Source organism: Gigantopelta aegis, chromosome 10 (genome assembly GCF_016097555.1).
Source record: "Gigantopelta aegis isolate Gae_Host chromosome 10, Gae_host_genome, whole genome shotgun sequence".
Taxonomy (NCBI): Eukaryota; Metazoa; Mollusca; class Gastropoda; order Neomphalida; family Peltospiridae; genus Gigantopelta; species Gigantopelta aegis.
The window spans coordinates 87718497-87738910 of NC_054708.1; the positions used below are offsets into that span (position 1 = coordinate 87718497).

Here is a 20414-nt window from a genome sequence, read left to right on the forward strand (position 1 = left end):
ATGCTAGAAATTGAGACGCAGTTCTAGACCACTTGCAGTGATATTAAACTTCACTCTCATTTTATATAAATTTAAACTGATAATTTTTTGTTTTCTCTTTATTGTAATTAACCATATTCTTTGAATGTTAATGTTATTGTGTTCTGCTGTTTCAGGATATTTTTGTTGTACAGCAAGTCATTACCATTAGACATTGCGTGTCGGGTTTGGGACATTTTCTGTCGAGACGGAGAAGAATTTCTATTCAGGACAGCTATAGGTAGGTTATCTACCGGCACAATATGACTTGTGAAGTCAGTTACATGTGCACGTTATATCTACAGATATTTCTATAGACATTACCTGTCCTCAAACAAGTGCACCTCCCCCCCCATGCAAGTGGTCTGGTCCGAACATCCCAACAGCCAATGGGATGGCCTAAATTCTTCTACTGCATACTGCTCTCTAGTTCCGGTCACATGACTGTAACTTCCTTCTTTTTCTCTTCGCTAAAGGGTCTGGACGTCCTTTTGCTTGGCTCTGTTTGGAGTCAACTTTTATAAGACCTTTGGTTTTGTATTAGTGTTTGGGTGAAATGTTTTTCACCTTCATTTTCGTTAGCTTTCGTATGTTTTTTTTCGCGTATTTCGCTTGACTTTCCAAGCGTTTAATTACATGAAATGTTGTTTATATTGCCGGTTGTCGTGTCGGACGCCATTTGCAAAATGGCGTCTGTGTTGACTGGCTTTGTGTTTGGGTGAAATGTTTTTCACCTTAATTTGCGTTAGCTTTCGTTAGCTTTCGTATGTCTTTCGCGTATTTCGCTTGACTTGCCAAGTGTTGATTACATGAAATGTTGTTATATCGCCGGTTGTCGTGTCGGACGCCATTTGCAAAATGGCGTCTTTATTTACCGGCTTTGTATTTGTGTTATGGTTGGTTTTTCTTTCTTTTCACAGATTGAAAAATTACTATTATCATATCTGATAATGTTCAGGCGACTAGTTCGAGCGTGTTACGCTGCAAGAAGTTAGTGCCGGCGGCGACCCACACGACTTATGTCCAGGTTGTCGTGTTCGTGTGGCCTCACTTCTAGATGCGACCTTTGTGCGGGCTTGTCTGATGTCGAGTTCGCGGCTTACCTGAAGGTGGTGTCAGCGAGGACCAAGAAGGTGGAATCTTCGAGGACCAAGAAGGTGGAATCTTCGCCTTCGATTGCTGACTCCGTGGCGGAAGTGTTACGTTCAATTCTACCGACCATGCTGGAAGAATCAATGGCGACCTTACCCAAACCGGCGGGTTCGGGGTCAGGTCCGGTTCCAGTCCCCTCTTCAGGGGGTGCGACTTCTTCAGCTCCACCGATACCTAAGATTTCGGATGACAGGCCTGCGGTCTCTACGCAGCCCTCTAAGAAGCCGGCTCATTCAGATAGACGCTCCACGGATTCCAAGGTTCACCGATCTTCGGCGGGAAAGTCCTCTTCGGCGCATCGGATCCGGGACCGTAGCCGTTCCACATGACCTGTATGGCCTCCGAGGGCTAGACGGGACCATCCACGGTCCGGTTAACCGGCGGCTTCCATTACAATACATCGATTGGCCTGTGCTCGAGTTCTACGAGACTTTGGTGATGAAGCGCCTGCGGCATCTGTCATTGAAGAGCCCGACTCTACGGACCATATGACTATGAGGGATTGCTTGGCGGCCATTTACGACATGTTGCCGTCCTTGCCACATCCAACGACGATGTGGTCATCCGTTCCTTGGTATCCACACGGGACCGCCCACTCTCCGGTATCTCCATCGGGCCATGACCAGAGCGACTGGCCTGTTCACGGGGGCTACGTGACTTTCTGATGATGTATCGGTTCTTGCGGTGCTGGAAGATCTGGATGCGGCGGACCACCTGTCACTGAGGGATTGTCTGGCTGTCATATCTGATATGCTACCGCCGCTGGCCCATCCACCTGTTTCAGTCAAGAAGGGTCCGGTTTCGATGATCGCCACGGAGGTTCCACCGGCAGATGTCGCCATTCGATCGTTGGCTGCCACAGGCCCCCGTCGGTTACACGGCTACCAGTAACCGGCCCGTGCGGATCGTTGTTCCAGCAAGCAGACGGAGCCCTGTAACGAACTGGAAGATTGCTGCGTCATCGGCTCACCGTTCGGTACCGTTGTCCCGTGATCGATGTGGTGCAGCGTCCAGGGTTCCACCGGCTCCTGCCGGTCCGTGTACATCGTACCGTCCACACCAGTCGATAGCTGATTCGGCGTTCAGGGTTTACACCGGCTCCTGACGGGACCGTCCACGGTCCGTGTTCCGATTGCAGCCAGTACATTGGATCGAAGTGCCTGTGCCAGGTTACTGACTGATTTTCCAGATGATGCGTCGACACCTTCCGTTATAGAAGATCCGGACGCAGTGACCCACATGGCTGTGACTGATTGTCTTCCGTCTTCAACCTATCCTTCAACGGTGTGGCGCCGGCTTTGGATGACGCTGTTTCCGGCGGGACCAGACGTCTTCCTAGAACTTACAGATTGGCACGTCCTGTCGATGGCTTCAGTTCAGCGTACATGTACATGGCGACCATAACTCCTCATGTGCAGGATGCCAGAGGATATGCCTTGTTCTAGCCGTCGACTTTGATGTTGGTCTACCTTATATCTTCCGTGACGTCGATGTGCACTACGATTGCACACTATCATCAACCGACTTGCCTGAAGCGATCCATTCTCGACTTTCAGCACAAGCCGGTAATCTTGGCAGACCTGTGGTCTACATACGGCTCTTTGCCGTGAAGGTTCGACGTTACAAGCGTTCCGGGTTGGTGACGAAGACAGTCTACGGGTCCGGTCACTTGTGTTGAGATCCCGTGCACCGATGTTCGAGAAAGGTTCAGCGACATTCGGCAGATCGTTCTCTATATCCGGTGGCGGTGCAAGACAGTCACTACTTCCGCTGGTTCCGGAAGTTATCCAGTTGCCATCACGTGGTACGGGGATCATTGCGGCTTATCAACTCACTGACGTTCACTGTTGTTACCACCAGAGTTCGTGACCGATGCTGTCTAGATGGTCTCTGCTGCTGTTTCGCGCCGGATGGTGTGACGACCGTGGATTTTAGCCGGTTGCTGTTTTGCGTTGCTTCACTTCCAGGTATATCGGGCATGTAGCGTAGCGAGTTGCTACGCTGTCTTGGCTCTTGCCTGTATCACGGGGTCGCTGTTTTTGATGTCTTGATTCCTGAATCACTCTATTACTGTTTCATGAAGTATCATTGCAAGAGTAATTTTGACGTCGGCGCAACATTTGACGCTTAGAGGTCGCGGTATCCAGTTTGTTTCTGAATCCATGCATTCAGTACAATAACGCAGATTTGCTGATCCGGTTACCAGTCGCCTTGCAGTCCAGTCCCTGTTGGTGGCTGTGGTTTCCAGATGAAGCCGATCTACACATCAGCCTGTTGGAGATGTTGGCAGTTACGTCATCCTTCATTGGCGAGAGATGCTGTCAGGCGCCTCTCTCATGGTAGCCACAGACAGTACCACCGCAGTGGCTTATATCAACCGTCGGAGCGGAACCCACTCCAGCAGTCTGCTGCAGTTGACTTATCGTCTCTACAAGCTGGTTGACGAGATTCCGTTGCAACTTCGGGCTCGCCATATTCCAGGGGTTTCCAATGTACTAGTCGACACACTGTCTCGGCCGTTGTCTCCACATCCGACGGAATGGATGCTCCATCCCGAAGCGTTTCGATGGGTGTGCGACAGACTTTGCACACCAAACATCGATCTCTTCGCTACACGATTCAACCGTCAGTTGAGGGTTTACGTGTCTCCGGTGCCGGATCCCGAAGCTCTGGATCTCGACGCATTGGCCATCATCTGGGAACAGATGGACGCATACGCTTTTCCTCCACCAATCCTCCTTCCAAGGGTGCTTCAGAGGTTTCAGCTGTACCATTGTCGCCTGTTACTCATTGCTCCGATGTGGTATCCAGATCTAATACGTCTTGCCGATCCACATCCTTTATCGCTGCCAGACTGGGATCATCTGTTGCTGCATCCCACGTCAAGACTATACCATCCACATCCGCAGTTGTTCCCATGCACGCGTGGACTGTATCTCCAAGAGTTTGAGGAAGAAAGGTTTTTTTTTCTTCACAGTCTATGGCGGCCATTTTGAAAGAGCACAGTTTATCTACTACTGCGGCTTACAACGTCAGATGGCTTTGTCTTCACCGATGGTATGTCCGGCAAAAACTCAACCCTCAGACGATTCAAATACCTCGTCTTGCTGATTTTTTTGCTGTATCTGCGGACCACTTTAAGATTGAAGGGGTCTACCATCGCTGAGTACGTTTCGGTCATCGCTACTGTTCGTGATGTCACTACTGGAACGAAGTTATCGGGTATTCCTGAGATCCATAAGATGATCAAAGGGTTTCGCCTTGAAGATCAAGTACACCGGTTTCGGCCACCAAGATGGGACCTGAATCTGATGTTACGAGCGTTATCGACCGCACCTTATGAGCCGATCGAATCCTCTTCCCTGCAAGACTTGACGCGGAAGACGGTGTTTTTACTTGGTTTCGGCACGGCTGCCCGTGTCTCAGAACTCCATGCTCTTGATGTAGACTTGGTACGTTTTCACTGAGATCGGCGTGCAGTCAACTTGGGGTTACTCATGAACTTTGTTGCAAAGAATCAGTTACCAGACCAAGCGCCTCGTTCGTATGCTGTGCAGGCCCTCTCCTCTATCGTTGGTCCAGCGGACGTTGAGGACTTGGTGTTGTGCCCTGTCAGAGCCCTGCACCAGTACATCGAGAGGACCAGATCTTTTCGACAACATCGCAAAAGACTTTTCCTCTCCTGTAACCAGAGTCGGTTGAGGGATCTTACCAAGAACACGGTGGCCACCTGGATCCAGTCTTTTATCCTGACCGCCTATCAGGAGGAGGGTTTTCCTGCTCCGTCTGCTTCTAATCCGCATGAACTCCGTGCCTTGGCTGCCACGATGTCCCTGCACTGCAACACACCCATTCAACACATTATCACTGGTTGGTTCTGGGCTACGGACTCCATCTTCGCCAACTATTATCTGAGGGATGTCTCCACAGAAGACGTTGAGGGGTTCCATCATCTGGGTCCGGTTGTTGCTGCACAGACTCTGTTGAATACAAGCCGTCCTCGTCGCCGTTGATGTCTGTCTGATTCTGGGCTGCATACCGAGATGTCCATCGAATCGACAGATGAGGATTGCTTAGACTTTTGTTCTTTTGCACAGTTCACGTACTGGTGCCGGAACTTTTGTCTCGATAACCTTTACCCTGCACTGCATGTGGTTATTGGTTGTCGTTATTGAACTAACAGATCTTTGGTGTACTAGACAGAAAACACTCGGGGGTCTTGTTTTGTTCAATGTTCTGACGGATGCACCTCATTAGGTTGTCGCTTGTTATTGAAAAACTATAACACTTCAATACGTGAGGGTTACCTAACACCTGCATCCCTGGTGGCTACGTCTTCCCACCCTGTCAGAACCAGCATGAGATGTGGCTTCCGCCTCCTGGTCCATGTGTTCTAGGAGCCGTACCTGCCACTGCTGACGGATGCCACCATTCTGGTTGTTGTTACTAACATCACCTGCATTGGTCTGTGACGGGCATCCCTAGGAGGAGAGCTTACCAAGGTTGGCCTTATTCTTCCACTAGTCAGCCTCTTTCCGGTTGGGGAGTTATCACAAGCATCTACGGATCTCGGCACCCACCACCATCTGTTGAATGCTGCACTTGTTTGAGGACAGGTAATGTCTATAGAAATGGAGAAAACTTGAGTGTTTTCTCTTTTATTACATTACCTGTCCTCAAGATTCATCCCGCCCGGGCCTCCCCGCTTCCTGTTCTCCGTGCGATGCGCTCAGGGAAAAAGAAGGAAGTTACAGTCATGTGACCGGAACTAGAGAGCAGTATGCAGTAGAAGAATTTAGGCCATCCCATTGGCTGTTGGGATGTTCGGACCAGACCACTTGCGTGGGGGGGAGGTGCACTTGTTTGAGGACAGGTAATGTATCTATAAAAGAGAAAACACTCAAGTTTTCTCCACGTCACAAAACTGTTCACCAGTTAATGATGCATTACTTTATTTACTTTTGTATTTTAAACATATAATGTGTACATTTGTAACATTTCTAAATTTCAGTCTGATTCCACCTCATGTTTATTATGTGTTGTACTTTAATAATCAGCTAGTGTGCACTTTGAAAAGACAACGTCTGTAGAAGTACACTTGGTGCTATAGTCTGAGGTCAAATTACTTAATACCTGGACAAAGATAACAATATTTAATTTGTTCTTCCGATTTTTTCAGTAGACCTATGTGACATTATATCTGTTAGCTGTATACCAATAACAAGATTTGCCTGCTTTTCATTTCAGGTATTTTGAAAACGTATGAGTCTGTTTTAATGACTCTGGACTTCATTCACATGGCCAAGTTCCTGACGAAGCTGCCAGAAAACATCTGCTCGAACTCTCTGTTCACGAACATTCAGACCATACGAATGGTGATTGACAAGAAACGCTTTGTCCAGGTGCTCTCAACGCACAAGGACAACGTGAGCCGGGACAAGGACAGCTTGTCATGAAACGTGTTGCCAGATTACAAACAAATACTCTGTCCACCATCGCTCAGCACTTCAGGGTAGCTTGGTGTCAGATCGGGACCGATCTGTGATACTCAGAAATACTTTGTCAGTTTCTCTCAACACACGTAGATTGATTGTCATCAGACTGACGTTACTGTGTGCAAAGGTTTTCACAGAAATGTTTTATTACATTTTCCTCAGTACACAAACAAACAGTGTCGAGAAGTTGATGCTAATGTGTGCTGAATTATTCAGAAAGAAGTGTTTCATCAAGTTGATGCCATTATGTGCCGAAAACTTTCAGAAGAAATAGGTTATCAAGTTCAGATTTTCTCCCGAACTATTCTGAAAGAATGCTTTGTCCTGGTTGTGTTGCTGTGGAGTCCACTGTGTGTAGAGCAGTCTGTGAAGTTTATATCATTGTTTTCATGAGGACAGAACAAAAAAATACTGTCATCAGGTTTTTCTCGTGAACAAACGCTTTCATTTGGTGAGCTTTCCTCAGTCACAAAGCCAGTACTGTAACATGGTTGACTGCATTCTGTGAAGTCGGACATTTGAGTATCTGGCAACAATACCTGGCAGTGAGGCATTATGGGTAAATTAGTGTCGCCACTGCCACCATACAGCTCATAACGATGTACATTCCAGAGTGCACACTTTCTTCAAGTTTGTCACAGTGTCTGGTCTAAGCCCTCTGCTATAATACTGACTCTAGGGCAGTTTGAGATCATGTATACTTTTCTGTTTATGTCTGAGGGTAGATAAGAGTGCTGATACATATTGTGTTACCTGTGGCTTGTATTATTGTTTTGTCTTGCACTCTTTGTTTGATGTGAGTTAAATGTTTTTCTGTCTTCATTTAACTGACACATGCACTATCCAAAACATTGTAGTCAGGTTTAAAACATGGCAGTTGTCATGGAATATATTATGCATGTACATGTCAAACAAGAAACAAATATTTAATAGCTAGTGCTTTTCCTTGAACTTGTCTACTTAAAAGTAAATTAAAAAACCCCAAAAACTATCAGTTTGATAAAATTCCTCTAACTAGGTTTAATCGGAATAAAATATGGTGAAACTAAAAGAAATGCAAATATAATTATCAGTTATACCATTAGATGTAGTTTTTTAAGAAGGGATTAACACTCAGAAGATTTACGGGTTGATGTAACGTGTATCATTTCACAGAATGGGGTGTTTGTAATCCAGCAAACATATTCTAATTATAAACTGGTGATAAGTCTGATTTGTGATTCTCTTCATTATTGTTAGCAGTGTGGCCAATTCTCTGAGACACAGTGTGTCATTGTGTATCATTGTTAAGTGGCAGGGGTGGTAGTAATAGGATTGATCATAGGAACATGACAGACCCCAAACTTTACACTGTACCAACTATCAGTACAACTTTTAAAATCATCTAAAACAATTGCTTTCCTTTATGGTCACAAGAATGACATGTTTGTTCATTAACTTGGAGGATGAGGGTTCACTGAAGACGTTGGTAAGCCAGATAATCAGGAAAGTTTCTTTTGAACAAACAGAAGTCGAGCTAACACTGAACAAAAGTGCCTTTTATAGTTTTTTCACAAGATCCAACATTTTTCATCTGATGTGAAGCATAATTTAAAAATATATAATTTTCACATTGCATGAAATATAATGTGAATGTTTGTTGTTCTTGAGAGACTTACAAAACAGGACTATGTTAGTTATTACAGTATAAGACTCGACAATAAAGTCAACTAACCTCCAGTAGTGGGTTTCTAAAAGTCTGGAATTAGGTCAGCTGAAGGGACGGGATGTATAGTGTAGAACAGTTGTAAATAATTGGCCTGATGTGCAAATAAAGTAGGATCGATCCCTGTCGGTGGACACATTTGGCTATTTCCCCATACCGTAACAAAGGCCATGGTATGTGCAATCCCATCTGTGGGATGGTGCATATTAAACATGTTGCTGCTAACCAACACAAGTAGCCCTTGGAGTGGCACTGGGATCCTGTCTCTCTATTTGTGTGGTCTAACAACAGTTCAGCGTTATGTCACCATTAATAGTGTTTAGAGTATCATTAAATTAAACATTTCACTCTCTATCTCTTCAAACTCACTATGAGTTGGAGCCGGTACTCTGATACGAACTGAGTACCTGCCAGACAACAAGTCATGGCATAACCACCAGACTAACAAGGCTGGTAGTTCTGTATGAGATCATCATTTAGTATGTGTTGTACAAATCTACAGTGTGAGACATATTGATTTCTATTACTGTGGCAGCAGGGCGCCAACAATCAAAGTTGCTACAGCTTGATACCAGTGGTTTACTTATAGATTCAGCTCAAACATTCAGATCGCTTAAAGTGATAGTTCACTAATACCTGCTTGTAGATACAGCTCAAACATACAGGTCGTTTAAAGTGATAGTTCATAACATTCATACAACACTAATACCTACTTGTAGATTCAGCTCAAACGTACAGGTCGTTTAAAGTGATAGTTCATAACATTCATACAACACTAATGCCTACTTGTAGATACTGCTCAAACATACAGGTCGTTTTAAGTGATAGTTCATGACATTCATACAACACTAATGCCTGCTTGTAGATTCGGCTGAAACATACAGGTCGTTTAAAGTGATAGTTCATAACATTCATACAACACTAATGCCTACTTGTAGATACTGCTCAAACATACAGGTCGTTTTAAGTGATAGTTCATGACATTCATACAACACTAATGCCTGCTTGTAGATTCGGCTGAAACATACAGGTCGTTTAAAGTGATAGTTCATAACATTCATACAACACTAATGCCTACTTGTAGATACTGCTCAAACATACAGGTCGTTTAAAGTGATAGTTCATAACATTCATACAACACTAATGCCTGCTTGTAGATTCGACTGAAACATACAGGTCGTTTAAAGTGATAGTTCATAACATTCATACAACACTAATGCCTACTTGTAGATACTGCTCAAACATACAGGTCGTTTTAAGTGATAGTTCATGACATTCATACAACACTAATGCCTGCTTGTAGATTCGGCTCAAGTTGTTACTGCTGTTCATATAAATATATGTACAATAGGAACATCTTTTCGAATCGGCTCAAACTTAAAATGGTTGTCATTCATGTACCAGCATCTAACACACACGTTTTGTAGCTCTAGTTCACAATGAATTGTTTGGTTTTAATTTTACATATATTCATTATGGAATACAGGCAGGGTGTACACATGGTAATTATACAGGCTACTAATTAAACCTATTCTGAGAGCTCTAACGTCAAACGAGGGATTTCCAAAGAAATATACATCATAACATGTTTGTCATTCATCCAAAACCAGTGTTATGTTAATTAATGAGAGATCTGCAAGACCTCACAAAATGTTTGCTAGTCTGGCTTTTACACTGATCATTACTTTAGTGTAATAGGGCATGACACTAGTGAAATTGCTCACAAGCACTTGCTGATAGACCTAAAACAGGAACGAGTCAGCACTCTCAGTAAAACCTAAAAAGCTTTGGTAATAAATGTGATAGGGCAGGAACAAGTCAAATTGTTCACAGGCACTTGCAATAAAGGCTAAAGAGTTCTGTTAGTAATATATAGAGGTCTTTTGTGCACAGAGCCTGGTTTTGATTTCATGTTTTATTAGCATTCATTAGTATGCAGTTCTGTCGTGTGCGCACCTCAGCTGTGTGGGCTTTCTGACCAGGACAAAGGTTATCATTAGTTGTTGGTGATCGGTGTTGTACTAGTAGTCTTACACCTCACTCACCTCATGGTACCTTGCTTTTAATTTGAGCCCGTACTAGGATGAGAACCCTGTACCTACTGGGTGCAGGATCTTGCACAAATCATCATTCTGTTCACACGTCGGGTATGCAAAGTAAAATCCACATGAACCGGCAATCGGTTACATGATAAACCATTACATGGTCAGAAAGTCACTGTCAAAGAAACCGTCTAATGATTTGTCATGAAATATCTTATATTGTTTAAACTTACAATAAATATCAACTGCATATACTTCCATTAAAATGTACATTCAATTAAATTTTGAGGTAATTGATTAGGTTACACCAATTCAACTGGTGTATCCGACTAACCAGTTACCTGAGTAAAAATCATGTGAACCAACTATTGGATAGCTAAGATTTCAAATATGGTCCTCCCCTTAAGTCTGATGGCGCTAACCACAATGCTAACGGGGCTGATGGACCTAGATGGCACTGGTTGTCATTTATGGATGATTATATTGTATTCACTTGTTATTTGTGATTTTTATATTTGATAAAGTTCAATTAATAAATTACACTGCTCATATCAATAACACCTCAGCCTGCTCAAGTTAGTCTACAGATTGAGATTTACACAACTGCACGAAACACGATTTATGGTGAAAGCGTTTTGATAAAACACCACTGACTGTGCCTGAGGATGTGTATCTTTGTATGTTTATTGATGCACAATTTATACCACTAAAACAAGATTAACGCTTATTGTGAATAAACAAAACCAAAATAATCGGAGAAAAACCCCTTATAAAACACAAATTTAAAATAACCAAATAACCTTATTGTCATACAAATTGTTTATGTCCATAACACCATTCACTCTTTCCGTGTATTCAAAACTTTGTTCTGGTGCAGAGAACCTTGTTCCTAAAGATTTCGAAGAGGTGAAAACGAGTTTGTGAACCGGTTCTCATTCTGAAATCCCACACCACCAGGTAGTGTGATGTGAACCGGTTCTCATTCTGAAATCCCACGCCACCAGTTGGTGTGATGCGAACCGGTTCTCATTCTGAAATCCCACGCCACCAGGTGGTGTGATGCGAACAGGTTCTCGGCCATTTACAAAGGCAGTTTCAAATACACAGCTTGAGTGTTACATAATGATTAAAAAGCCCTTGAAGAGTTTTGAACATTAAAGGCACATTCACACTTTGTAACTCAGTACTGATTAGTAGAGCATTCTATTGCTGCATGCCCCACAGTAGTTGTAGAGAATAAAACATGTTGACTAATATTACCTGGCAAGAAATCGTCATCAGTTGTGGCCAACAAAACTGGTCAGTCTGTAACAGCTGCTGCCCTACAAACTTTGAGGTGTAATTTTGTCTTAAAGGGACATACCCTAGTTTTTAAACACTAAGGCACACTTTTTTTTTTACTGTTATTGCCGTTTTTTGTAACTGAAATCATACTTTACTTAGATTTTATGGTTTAGTGGATCAATTTCCATACATTCGAAGTGTTTTTGGTCATCCTGGTGTTTGTAATATCACAAAATACATTTCTCATATTTTTTAAAAACGCATGTGCGTCTGAGAAGTAACAGTTATGGAGTTGAGTTTTAGTCTAATTTTAGATGGTATTTCACCATTTCAAAGTCACAGACTCATGTTTCACTTAATTGTAACTTTATCCAAATGTATTACATGTTTGTAGATTAATTAAACTTAGTGTTAATTTTCATGGGTTAAAACTAGTGTCTGTCCCATTAATCCTGCATTATACCAACCAGCAGTTGTCTTTAATCACTCTCAGTTGTGTCAATTAATAGCAACCTGCAGTTGTCTTTAATCACTCTCAGTTGTGTCAATAAAAAGGAAATCCTTAAACGAAATCCTTCACAAATGTAAGCAGTATATTCCAAGCATAAACAATATTCCATTTGCAAGGTAATTTCATTGAATCTTAAATACATGTACTGGGTTCCAGTTATTTGTAGTTTGGATGTGAGGGTTTGGATTTAAACATTGAGGAGTACTTTATTTTCTTGAACGTAAGTGGCAGAACAAGTTCGCACGAAGAATCAGTCTGCTTTATTACAAACACCAATATTGCAGCTTCTAAATAATGGTATGGTTTAGCAGTTAAATGAGTTTTATTTTTTCAAGTGGTCCTTCAGTCTGTTCCAGGTCCAATCTCTGGCCTGGCCTGTGAGTTGACTTGGGACGGACGTGGTCCATCTTTTATCTAAAGTTGTATACTTCTGTACAGATCAAAGATAACTTAGTCGCAGTCACACTGTAGCAGTCGACTGTCTGTCAATGTGTATGTAACACTTCAGTTTGTGTATTGGAATTACTAGTCACAACATTGTGGTATGTAACATTTCTACAGGGGCATTGCTGGCTTTTTAACCAGTGTAACAGGCATTTTGAAACAAGTCGTAAGATAACTAGTATATTTAACACTGTTCAATATACTACATATGTTGTGACTTGTTAAATTAATATTTAAAATTACATATTAATTACACACACTAAAATCGAATGAGTTTCTCATCGACCTGTGTTTTGTAGTAGCTCTAACGGGATTTTACTTGATAACATTTACTCAGTTATTTCCGACCGTAAAATACAGTAAGAGGTACTAAAAACATTCAATTCAGATCACCAGAACGATATTGAATAGACAAAGAAGTATCATCAGTCTGCAATTTTAATTGTTACAAAAGCTATCTTTAGTGAAAGACTTGTTACCGTGGTTATAGAGAGGAATGTCTCCAGTATCAATCAGTGATGCAGATATTGTGGTAAGTTAAACTAGAATCTTGGTTGATGAAAGTGGTGAGATATTTATCCAGTGAAATCCTGTGATACATTTCATGTTTTGTTATACATGCCAATGTTTTTCTTTATGCCAATCTTGTATTTTTAACATTTTAACACTAAATATGATTGTAGTATTTTATTTTATTTTATTTTTATTTTTTGTCAGTGGTAGTTTGTTTTGAGATTTGCTTATTGAGTATTAATTATATCTGACTTAATAAGAGAACAAGACATCAATTCACCAGATTTATAAATTAGCACACAATATGAATTTCATTTAGGTTTTTTTAAGTCTTTGAGAAGAGCTCCTATTTTTAGAATATCGATACAGTTTCAAACATCTCATATGATAAATGGCGTCTTAACATCATTCATGTAGTATTTCATTTAGACAAAAAGAAAACATAACCAATGGTGGAAGCATAATTATTATTTGTTGTAACAGAGACTATCCTAAATTTATATGAAATATGGGGATTCAAAGATGGTGAGGGGTCAGGGGTTTTTTTTTGGGGGGGGGGGGGGGGGGGGGGGGGGTTTAAGAAAGTGTGTGTGTGTGTGTCACTTGTTTGCACAATTTCCTTGAATAGAAATGTAACTTAAATAAAATAAGAGTCCTAGGTAATCTAAACTAGGGTCAAAGTTTTATTTGAAAATGTTCACTTCAAGGTATGCACATAATTTGACCTATATTTCATTGACCTTTGACCGTATTAATTCTTGGTTGAGCCATAGAAAATCATAATAATTTTTCTTTTGTGTTCATCCCGAATTTGCAGAAGAATTGTAGTTCACAACATGTAGGTTTATACTGCTGACAGATACTTGACATGAAAGTGTGCCATGGTCGTTATTCACGTTTTTACTGTTATTTTGTAATCATTCAAGAGCAGATCCAGGTAATATTTTGGGGTGGGGACAAAAAGGAAAAGAGCACATGTATGGATCAACGTCAAAATGGCATCCCAGTGGAAACAGGAGGTTCTAGAATATTTTTAGGGTCTCTGGTTTCCCCCCCCCCCCCCACATACCCCACCCCCTTCTATATCTGCCTCTGGTATCCATGCATGTGAGAATTTATATGAAGACGAGAGTTAGGTTATATCTTAGGTGGGTGGGTGGTAGTTAAGTTATATCTTAGGTGGGTGGGTGGTCATTTCACTGTGAACTATCTTTATCTTGATGCGATACCTGTAGTTAAAGGTATTGCTGATGAGCGCGTTCGGAGAATGGTGGATGGGTGAGGCTCTACAGATTTCACACCGAAAGTTAACTTGTTTGTGATTGGGAGCTGATGTTACTCCATCGGAAATTATTTATTTATTTAAATTAACAAAGTGTTTGTAGTGTTAAGCTCAAAATCCTACACAGTTAATTTAGATTATTTATTATGTAAATCAGCCGTTGTTTAGTGTATATTAAAATGTATATAATATAGATAATTTCTGTCCTTTGTGTAATGTATTGACAGCTGTGTGCATGGATATCAGTTTGTCTGTTAATATTTATAAGCCAACCTAACACATATAGGGCCAAGTTTATGAAAGGTGATAGTTACATGTTTATTTGGGATGTACAGTAATTAAATGGTGTCCTCAGTTTCCACTATTGTAAAGATATTTGACAATTGTCTGTTTCATTTATGTTCATCAGGGTGTGAACAAAAAAAAGCATTACAAACTGTGAATTGGCAAAGATGTCAATAACAAAGGTTGCCATGGTTTGTTTTTCTTCATACCCCAATGAATCTAAATTCAATAACAGACACTCTTTTAAAATAATTTTTTGATACATATTAATAAAAACACAATTATAATGCTCAACAATAGCATTAGTACAGTTAAACACCTGGAAACTTGTGAGACCAAATATAAAGTGGCTTTAAGGGATAGAGAGGTTTGGATCTGTACTGATATTCACAATTAGCACCTTGAGAAACGTCTGGTTTTGAAGGAATTCCGGTTTACAGAGGGTCCCGTTTTGAGAGGTTTCACTGTACACGTGTACAAAATATCAATGTAAAATGATGTCATCCGATATGATGTCCCACGTCATTTTCATCTTCATTGAGAAATTAACAAAATATCAATGTAAAATGATGTCATCAGATATGATGATTATCTTCATTGAGAAATTAACAAAATATCAATGTAAAATGATGTCATCAGATATGATGATGTCCCACGTCATTTTCATCTTCATTGAGAAATTAACAAAATACCAATGTAAAATTATGTCATCCGATATGATGTCCCACGTCATTTTCATCTTCATTGAGAAATTAACAAAATATCAATGTAAAATGATGTCATCAAATATGATGATGTCCCACGTCATTTTCATCTTCATTGAGAAATTAACAAAATATCAATGTAAAATGATGTCATCAGATATGATGATGTCCCACGTCATTTTCATCTTCATTGAGAAATTAACAAAATATCATTGTAAATGATGTCATCCGATATGACGTCCCACGTCATTTTCATCTTCATTGAGAAATTAACAAAATATCAATGTAAAATGATGTCATCAGATATGATGTCCCACGTCATTTTCATCTTCATTGAGAAATTAACAAAATATCAATGTAAAATGATGTCATCCGATGTGATGTCCCACGTCATTTCATCTTCATTGAGAAATTAACAAAATATCAATGTAAAATGATGTCATCCGATATGATGTCCCACGTCATTTTCATCTTCATTGAGAAATTAACAAAGTTCACTTGCTAGTGTTGGATCAATAAAATGTCTTTAAACTGTAATGATTGCATTAGAAATGTTCAGCTAGCAGAGTCTTTGTAATGGCTAAAATTGCATATTAAATACATTATTTAAAATGTCAGTCTGTATGTTCAGCTAGCAGAGTCTTTGTAATGGCTAAAATTGCATATTAAATACATTATTTAAAATGTCAGTCTGTATGTTCAGCTAGCAGACTTTGTAATGACTAAAATTGCATATTAAATACAGTTTCTTATTTCAAATGTCAGTCTGTATGTTCAGCTAGCAGAGCCTTTGTAATGACTAAAATTGCATGTTAAATACAGTTTCTTATTTAAAATGTCAGTCTGTATGTTCAGTATTTTTATAGTGTCCTAATCTTTGTACTAGTTTGAGCTTCATTTTACTTCCTGATATATCTATATTTTTATATATGTATGAAAACATTAGGAGATAAAAATGAAGATTGGACCACTACAAACACTAGGACAATGTATACATGCAGAGACCGATGCTGTAATGTACTCGATATGTAATTTTATTCTTTTAAAAGGCTATAGTGTTAAATGTGGACCAAATACGATGTGTGGACTTACTTATTACATTGTGCATGTCGGTTCAGGAAAGTTACAAAAAGTCTAAAAGATTTAAAAAATACCATTTCTAAATTTGGCCTATAAACTTTTTTATGGCACCACAAACTCATTAAAGAATTTCTTCTTCCTTTTTTCAATATATTTTACATAAAACATCAAATAAGAAATTACTAATTTATAGCAACTGATTTTGTAAAACTTTTGTTTTTGTTACTGTGAGCCTAGTGTTAAATTGTTGCAGGATTTGTGAGCTGTGCAAACTGTTTGACCTGTACAGATGGATTGTGTTGTTGAAATTACTCATTGTATGTGTTATCTTTGTATTATGTACATTTCACGCATATTTCACTGGGCATTAAGGATGGATTGTGACACGGCTATGATTTGTTCCAAGGAGTTGAAATCTGTCTTAACAAACTGTGCCACATTTGTATGAAGGAGGTAATTAGAAGTGTTGGATACAGTCACTAGTCACACACACACACACACACACACACACACACACACACACACACACACACACACACACCCACACCACACCACACCACACCACACTCCACCTCCTCCCCGAAGCCATTGGGTATTCCCATTGTGGCCAAAGCCTGAAGGCTGATACTGTGTTTCAAAAGCTGTCATGTTTTCTGACCGGTGGAGAGTATATATGAAAGCTGCCTTGTGTATAGCTATCAAGAGTAACCTATGTGGAAGGAGCTGGTTTGTACTTGTGATGTACCTTGGTGGTTGGGCACTCACTGAAGTGTGTCTACCTATCAAGAGTAGCCTATGTGGTGGATTTGTCAGTGTTTCCAGACAGCGGGATCTTGCTCGGTCAGTAGAGCACTCACCTGATGTGCTGAGGTCGAAACCTCTCAGTGGACCCACTCTCTGGTTGTTTTTTCCCGGCCCAACCAGTGCCTCGTGACCGCTATATCAAAGGCTGTGTTCTCTGATGTAATGTGTGCTTTCTACTGTAATCAGTGGGGGAAAGTGCATAGGCTTATTCAAGACGCCCTAATAAAACAAAATGTACCATAGCAGGTTATTTCTAAGACTGTATATCAGAATTTCCAAATGTTTGACAGCAAATAACCAATGGTAAATATATGTGTCTTAGTAGTGTTGTTAAACAAAATAAACTTTAAATTGATGGTTTTCCCACCCCAGCCAGTGTGACTAGTATATCATATCTTGTCCTTTTTATGGAAAAGTGCATATAAAAGACCAAGTGTCCCAATAATTGTGTGTTAGACACCAAATGGCTATATGGGTGGGTTTAACATGTGTCGACGGGTTTAACATGTGTCGACGTATCACTAAACCAACTTTAAGTACTCCCATCAAGACCAACATGTTCACTGTATGTGTAAAATTGCCTCCTTTGTATGACTGAATGGTTTTGTCATGATCTTTCACACTTCAGGTCACAATTGTACGTCTCAAATTTGATAATAATGAAATAATATCTGTGTACATAGTTTGTATATATAATATTTTTTGTACATATATTTTTTTATATTTTATCAATTTTTGGAACTAAATTATGCATACTAAACAAGTATATACATGTACATGTGTGTGGTTTATGGAAATTATTTATGTAATTCAATAATAAAAAGACAAGGGCATACACAATAGCTTATAGGGATGGTCGTATAGCTAGCATTGCAAAAGGTATGCCAAAGGTTTTTAAATATGTACCATAATATCAAGTGTACAATAACATTTCACTGATCTTTAGGAATTTGTTAAAATGTTAATGTTCAAAAGTGCAGTAACATTTTGCTTTCAATTTTTCATATATTTTAAATATTTAGTAATGTTATTTTATGAGTTATTTTTAAATATTTTATTTAAATAGTTAAATGATTCATAAATATTGCTTGGGCATTCCATCCATAGATACAGTTTCCACACGCCATGAAATTCGTGAAATTAAATACTTTTGAGGTACAAATTGAACATTTATTTATGCATGAACGCCAGTTCCCTGCAATGATGAAATGTCTGATTTTTTAAATCCTGTATTCACACTTAGAAGTGGTTCACAAATTCACAACAGCAATATAGTATGCTAACACTAAATGTGCAATCTCAAATACCAGTATATTTTTACATTTTACAATTGATTCATGCGCAGTAATGTTCTGACTATAGTTAACATCCCTTGCCTTCAGTCACTAATCTCGGTCACATACAATGTCTTATTCTCCATTTCATCACACACAAGTTGGGCACTATTTCACTGGTTTGGCTTAGGCCTGCTTATCATAAACGTGTGTTTTCCTGTTTGCAAATGTACTTTTGCACATATGCCTTTACTATACAAAAATTGAGTCGTTGAAGGTGTACTTTAAGCTGAATTTAAATACTTAGCATTATAATGTCACCATGCTGTATATGGAAGAGGTACACTGTACATGCACTGTAGTGATACCCTGGCACACGGAATGACGTCAGTGAAAAGCAGACCTTACAGGGTATAATGAAGATGACAACACACTAGTATGTTGTATGATGTCGGTGGACAATGACTCGACAGCAATAACACACGTTTATTACATAGTAGTTGTGTTTGTATTGTGCATTGCAAATGGAAGACTTATAATAGGACGAGGTGACATTGTGAGTTTATTAAAACTCTAGTTTGAATTTGCATTTAATAAATGATGTTATGTAGCAGATGTTATGTAGCAAGGCGAGACTGCGGCTATGAAGTGGATGATACAATCATTTCAACAGATCTCCAGTGATTCAATAGTAATTTGGAATGGTATGTACTACTCAAAACAAGTTACGGATCAAATGATTTTTTTTTAAAAAGAAAAAATGTTTTCATGCACCGAGTGAGATAGCTTTCAAAACTGATTCTAAAGGAAGGAAATGTTTTATTTAATGACACACTCAACACATTTTATTTACGGTTATATGGCGTCGGACATATGGTAAAGGACCACACAGATATTGAGGGAGGAAACCCGCTGTCGCCTCTTCATGGGCTATTTTCGATTAGCAGCAAGGGATCTTTTATATGCACCATCCCATAGACAGGATAGCACATACCATGGCCTTTGATGTACCAGACGTGGTGCACTGGCTGGAGCAAGAAATAGCCCAATGGGCTCACCGACGGGGATCGATCCTGCACCGACCGCACATCAAGCAAGCGCTTTACCACTGGGCTACATCTCGCCCCATGATTCTGAAGGAAGCCAAAGTTCCATAGAAATATTTTAGATCACTAATTGTTAGGTCACTTTTGTATTCTATAGCATGGTTCTGTCTTGCATTAAGCAACTTGACTATAATTTTGGTTATGGTCACGTTTGGAAATCATAACACTTGAATGCTGGAGTCATTTCAACAAAACATTTGACCCGTAACATGTTTTCAGTAGAATACTTGAGGATGAGTCGATGTAAACAAATATGGTATTGAAGTATGGCATTAACAATATTTACAACAGCCATGTGATAAAATATAATATGAATATTTGTTGCAGTATAAAATTTGGACACATCATTTTTACCCAAGGTGTTGTAATAAAATTTGAAATTAGTCACGGTTTGGTCCTTTCTGTGAAATGTGATACATGTCATAATATTCACTATTTTTACTCCAGATGGTAGCCAATTGGGTCAGTACTACAGTGTAGATAAATAATACCATATATAATTATATAGCACATGTTCTCATTATATAATTGTGTATATATTTGGCTTTCTTTTGCAAGTCGTGTTATAAATTAGCTGTAAAAACGTTGTAGATATGAGTAGAAGTGTACAATTATGTTTATATTTATACAAATAATGTATATGTTGCCAGTGCAATGGACTGGGCTTCGTGCTTCACCTGGTACCGAGTGCAATAGCCCCCGTGCCAGCTTGTCG

General features: G+C 39.8%; 1 protein-coding gene across 1 annotated transcript in view; it reads left to right on the forward strand.

Moving 5' to 3' along the window:
* LOC121383029 (TBC1 domain family member 12-like) overlaps positions 1–11871 on the forward strand; it is a 68105-nt gene extending 56234 nt beyond the window's left edge. Inside the window, exons 11-12 of the mRNA XM_041512771.1 lie at positions 156–259; positions 6418–11871. Coding sequence (XP_041368705.1) covers positions 156–259; positions 6418–6626 — 313 coding nt within the window. The 3' untranslated portion in view covers positions 6627–11871. The remainder of the gene's footprint in view (positions 1–155; positions 260–6417) is intronic.
* Positions 11872–20414: the final 8543 nt, after the last annotated feature.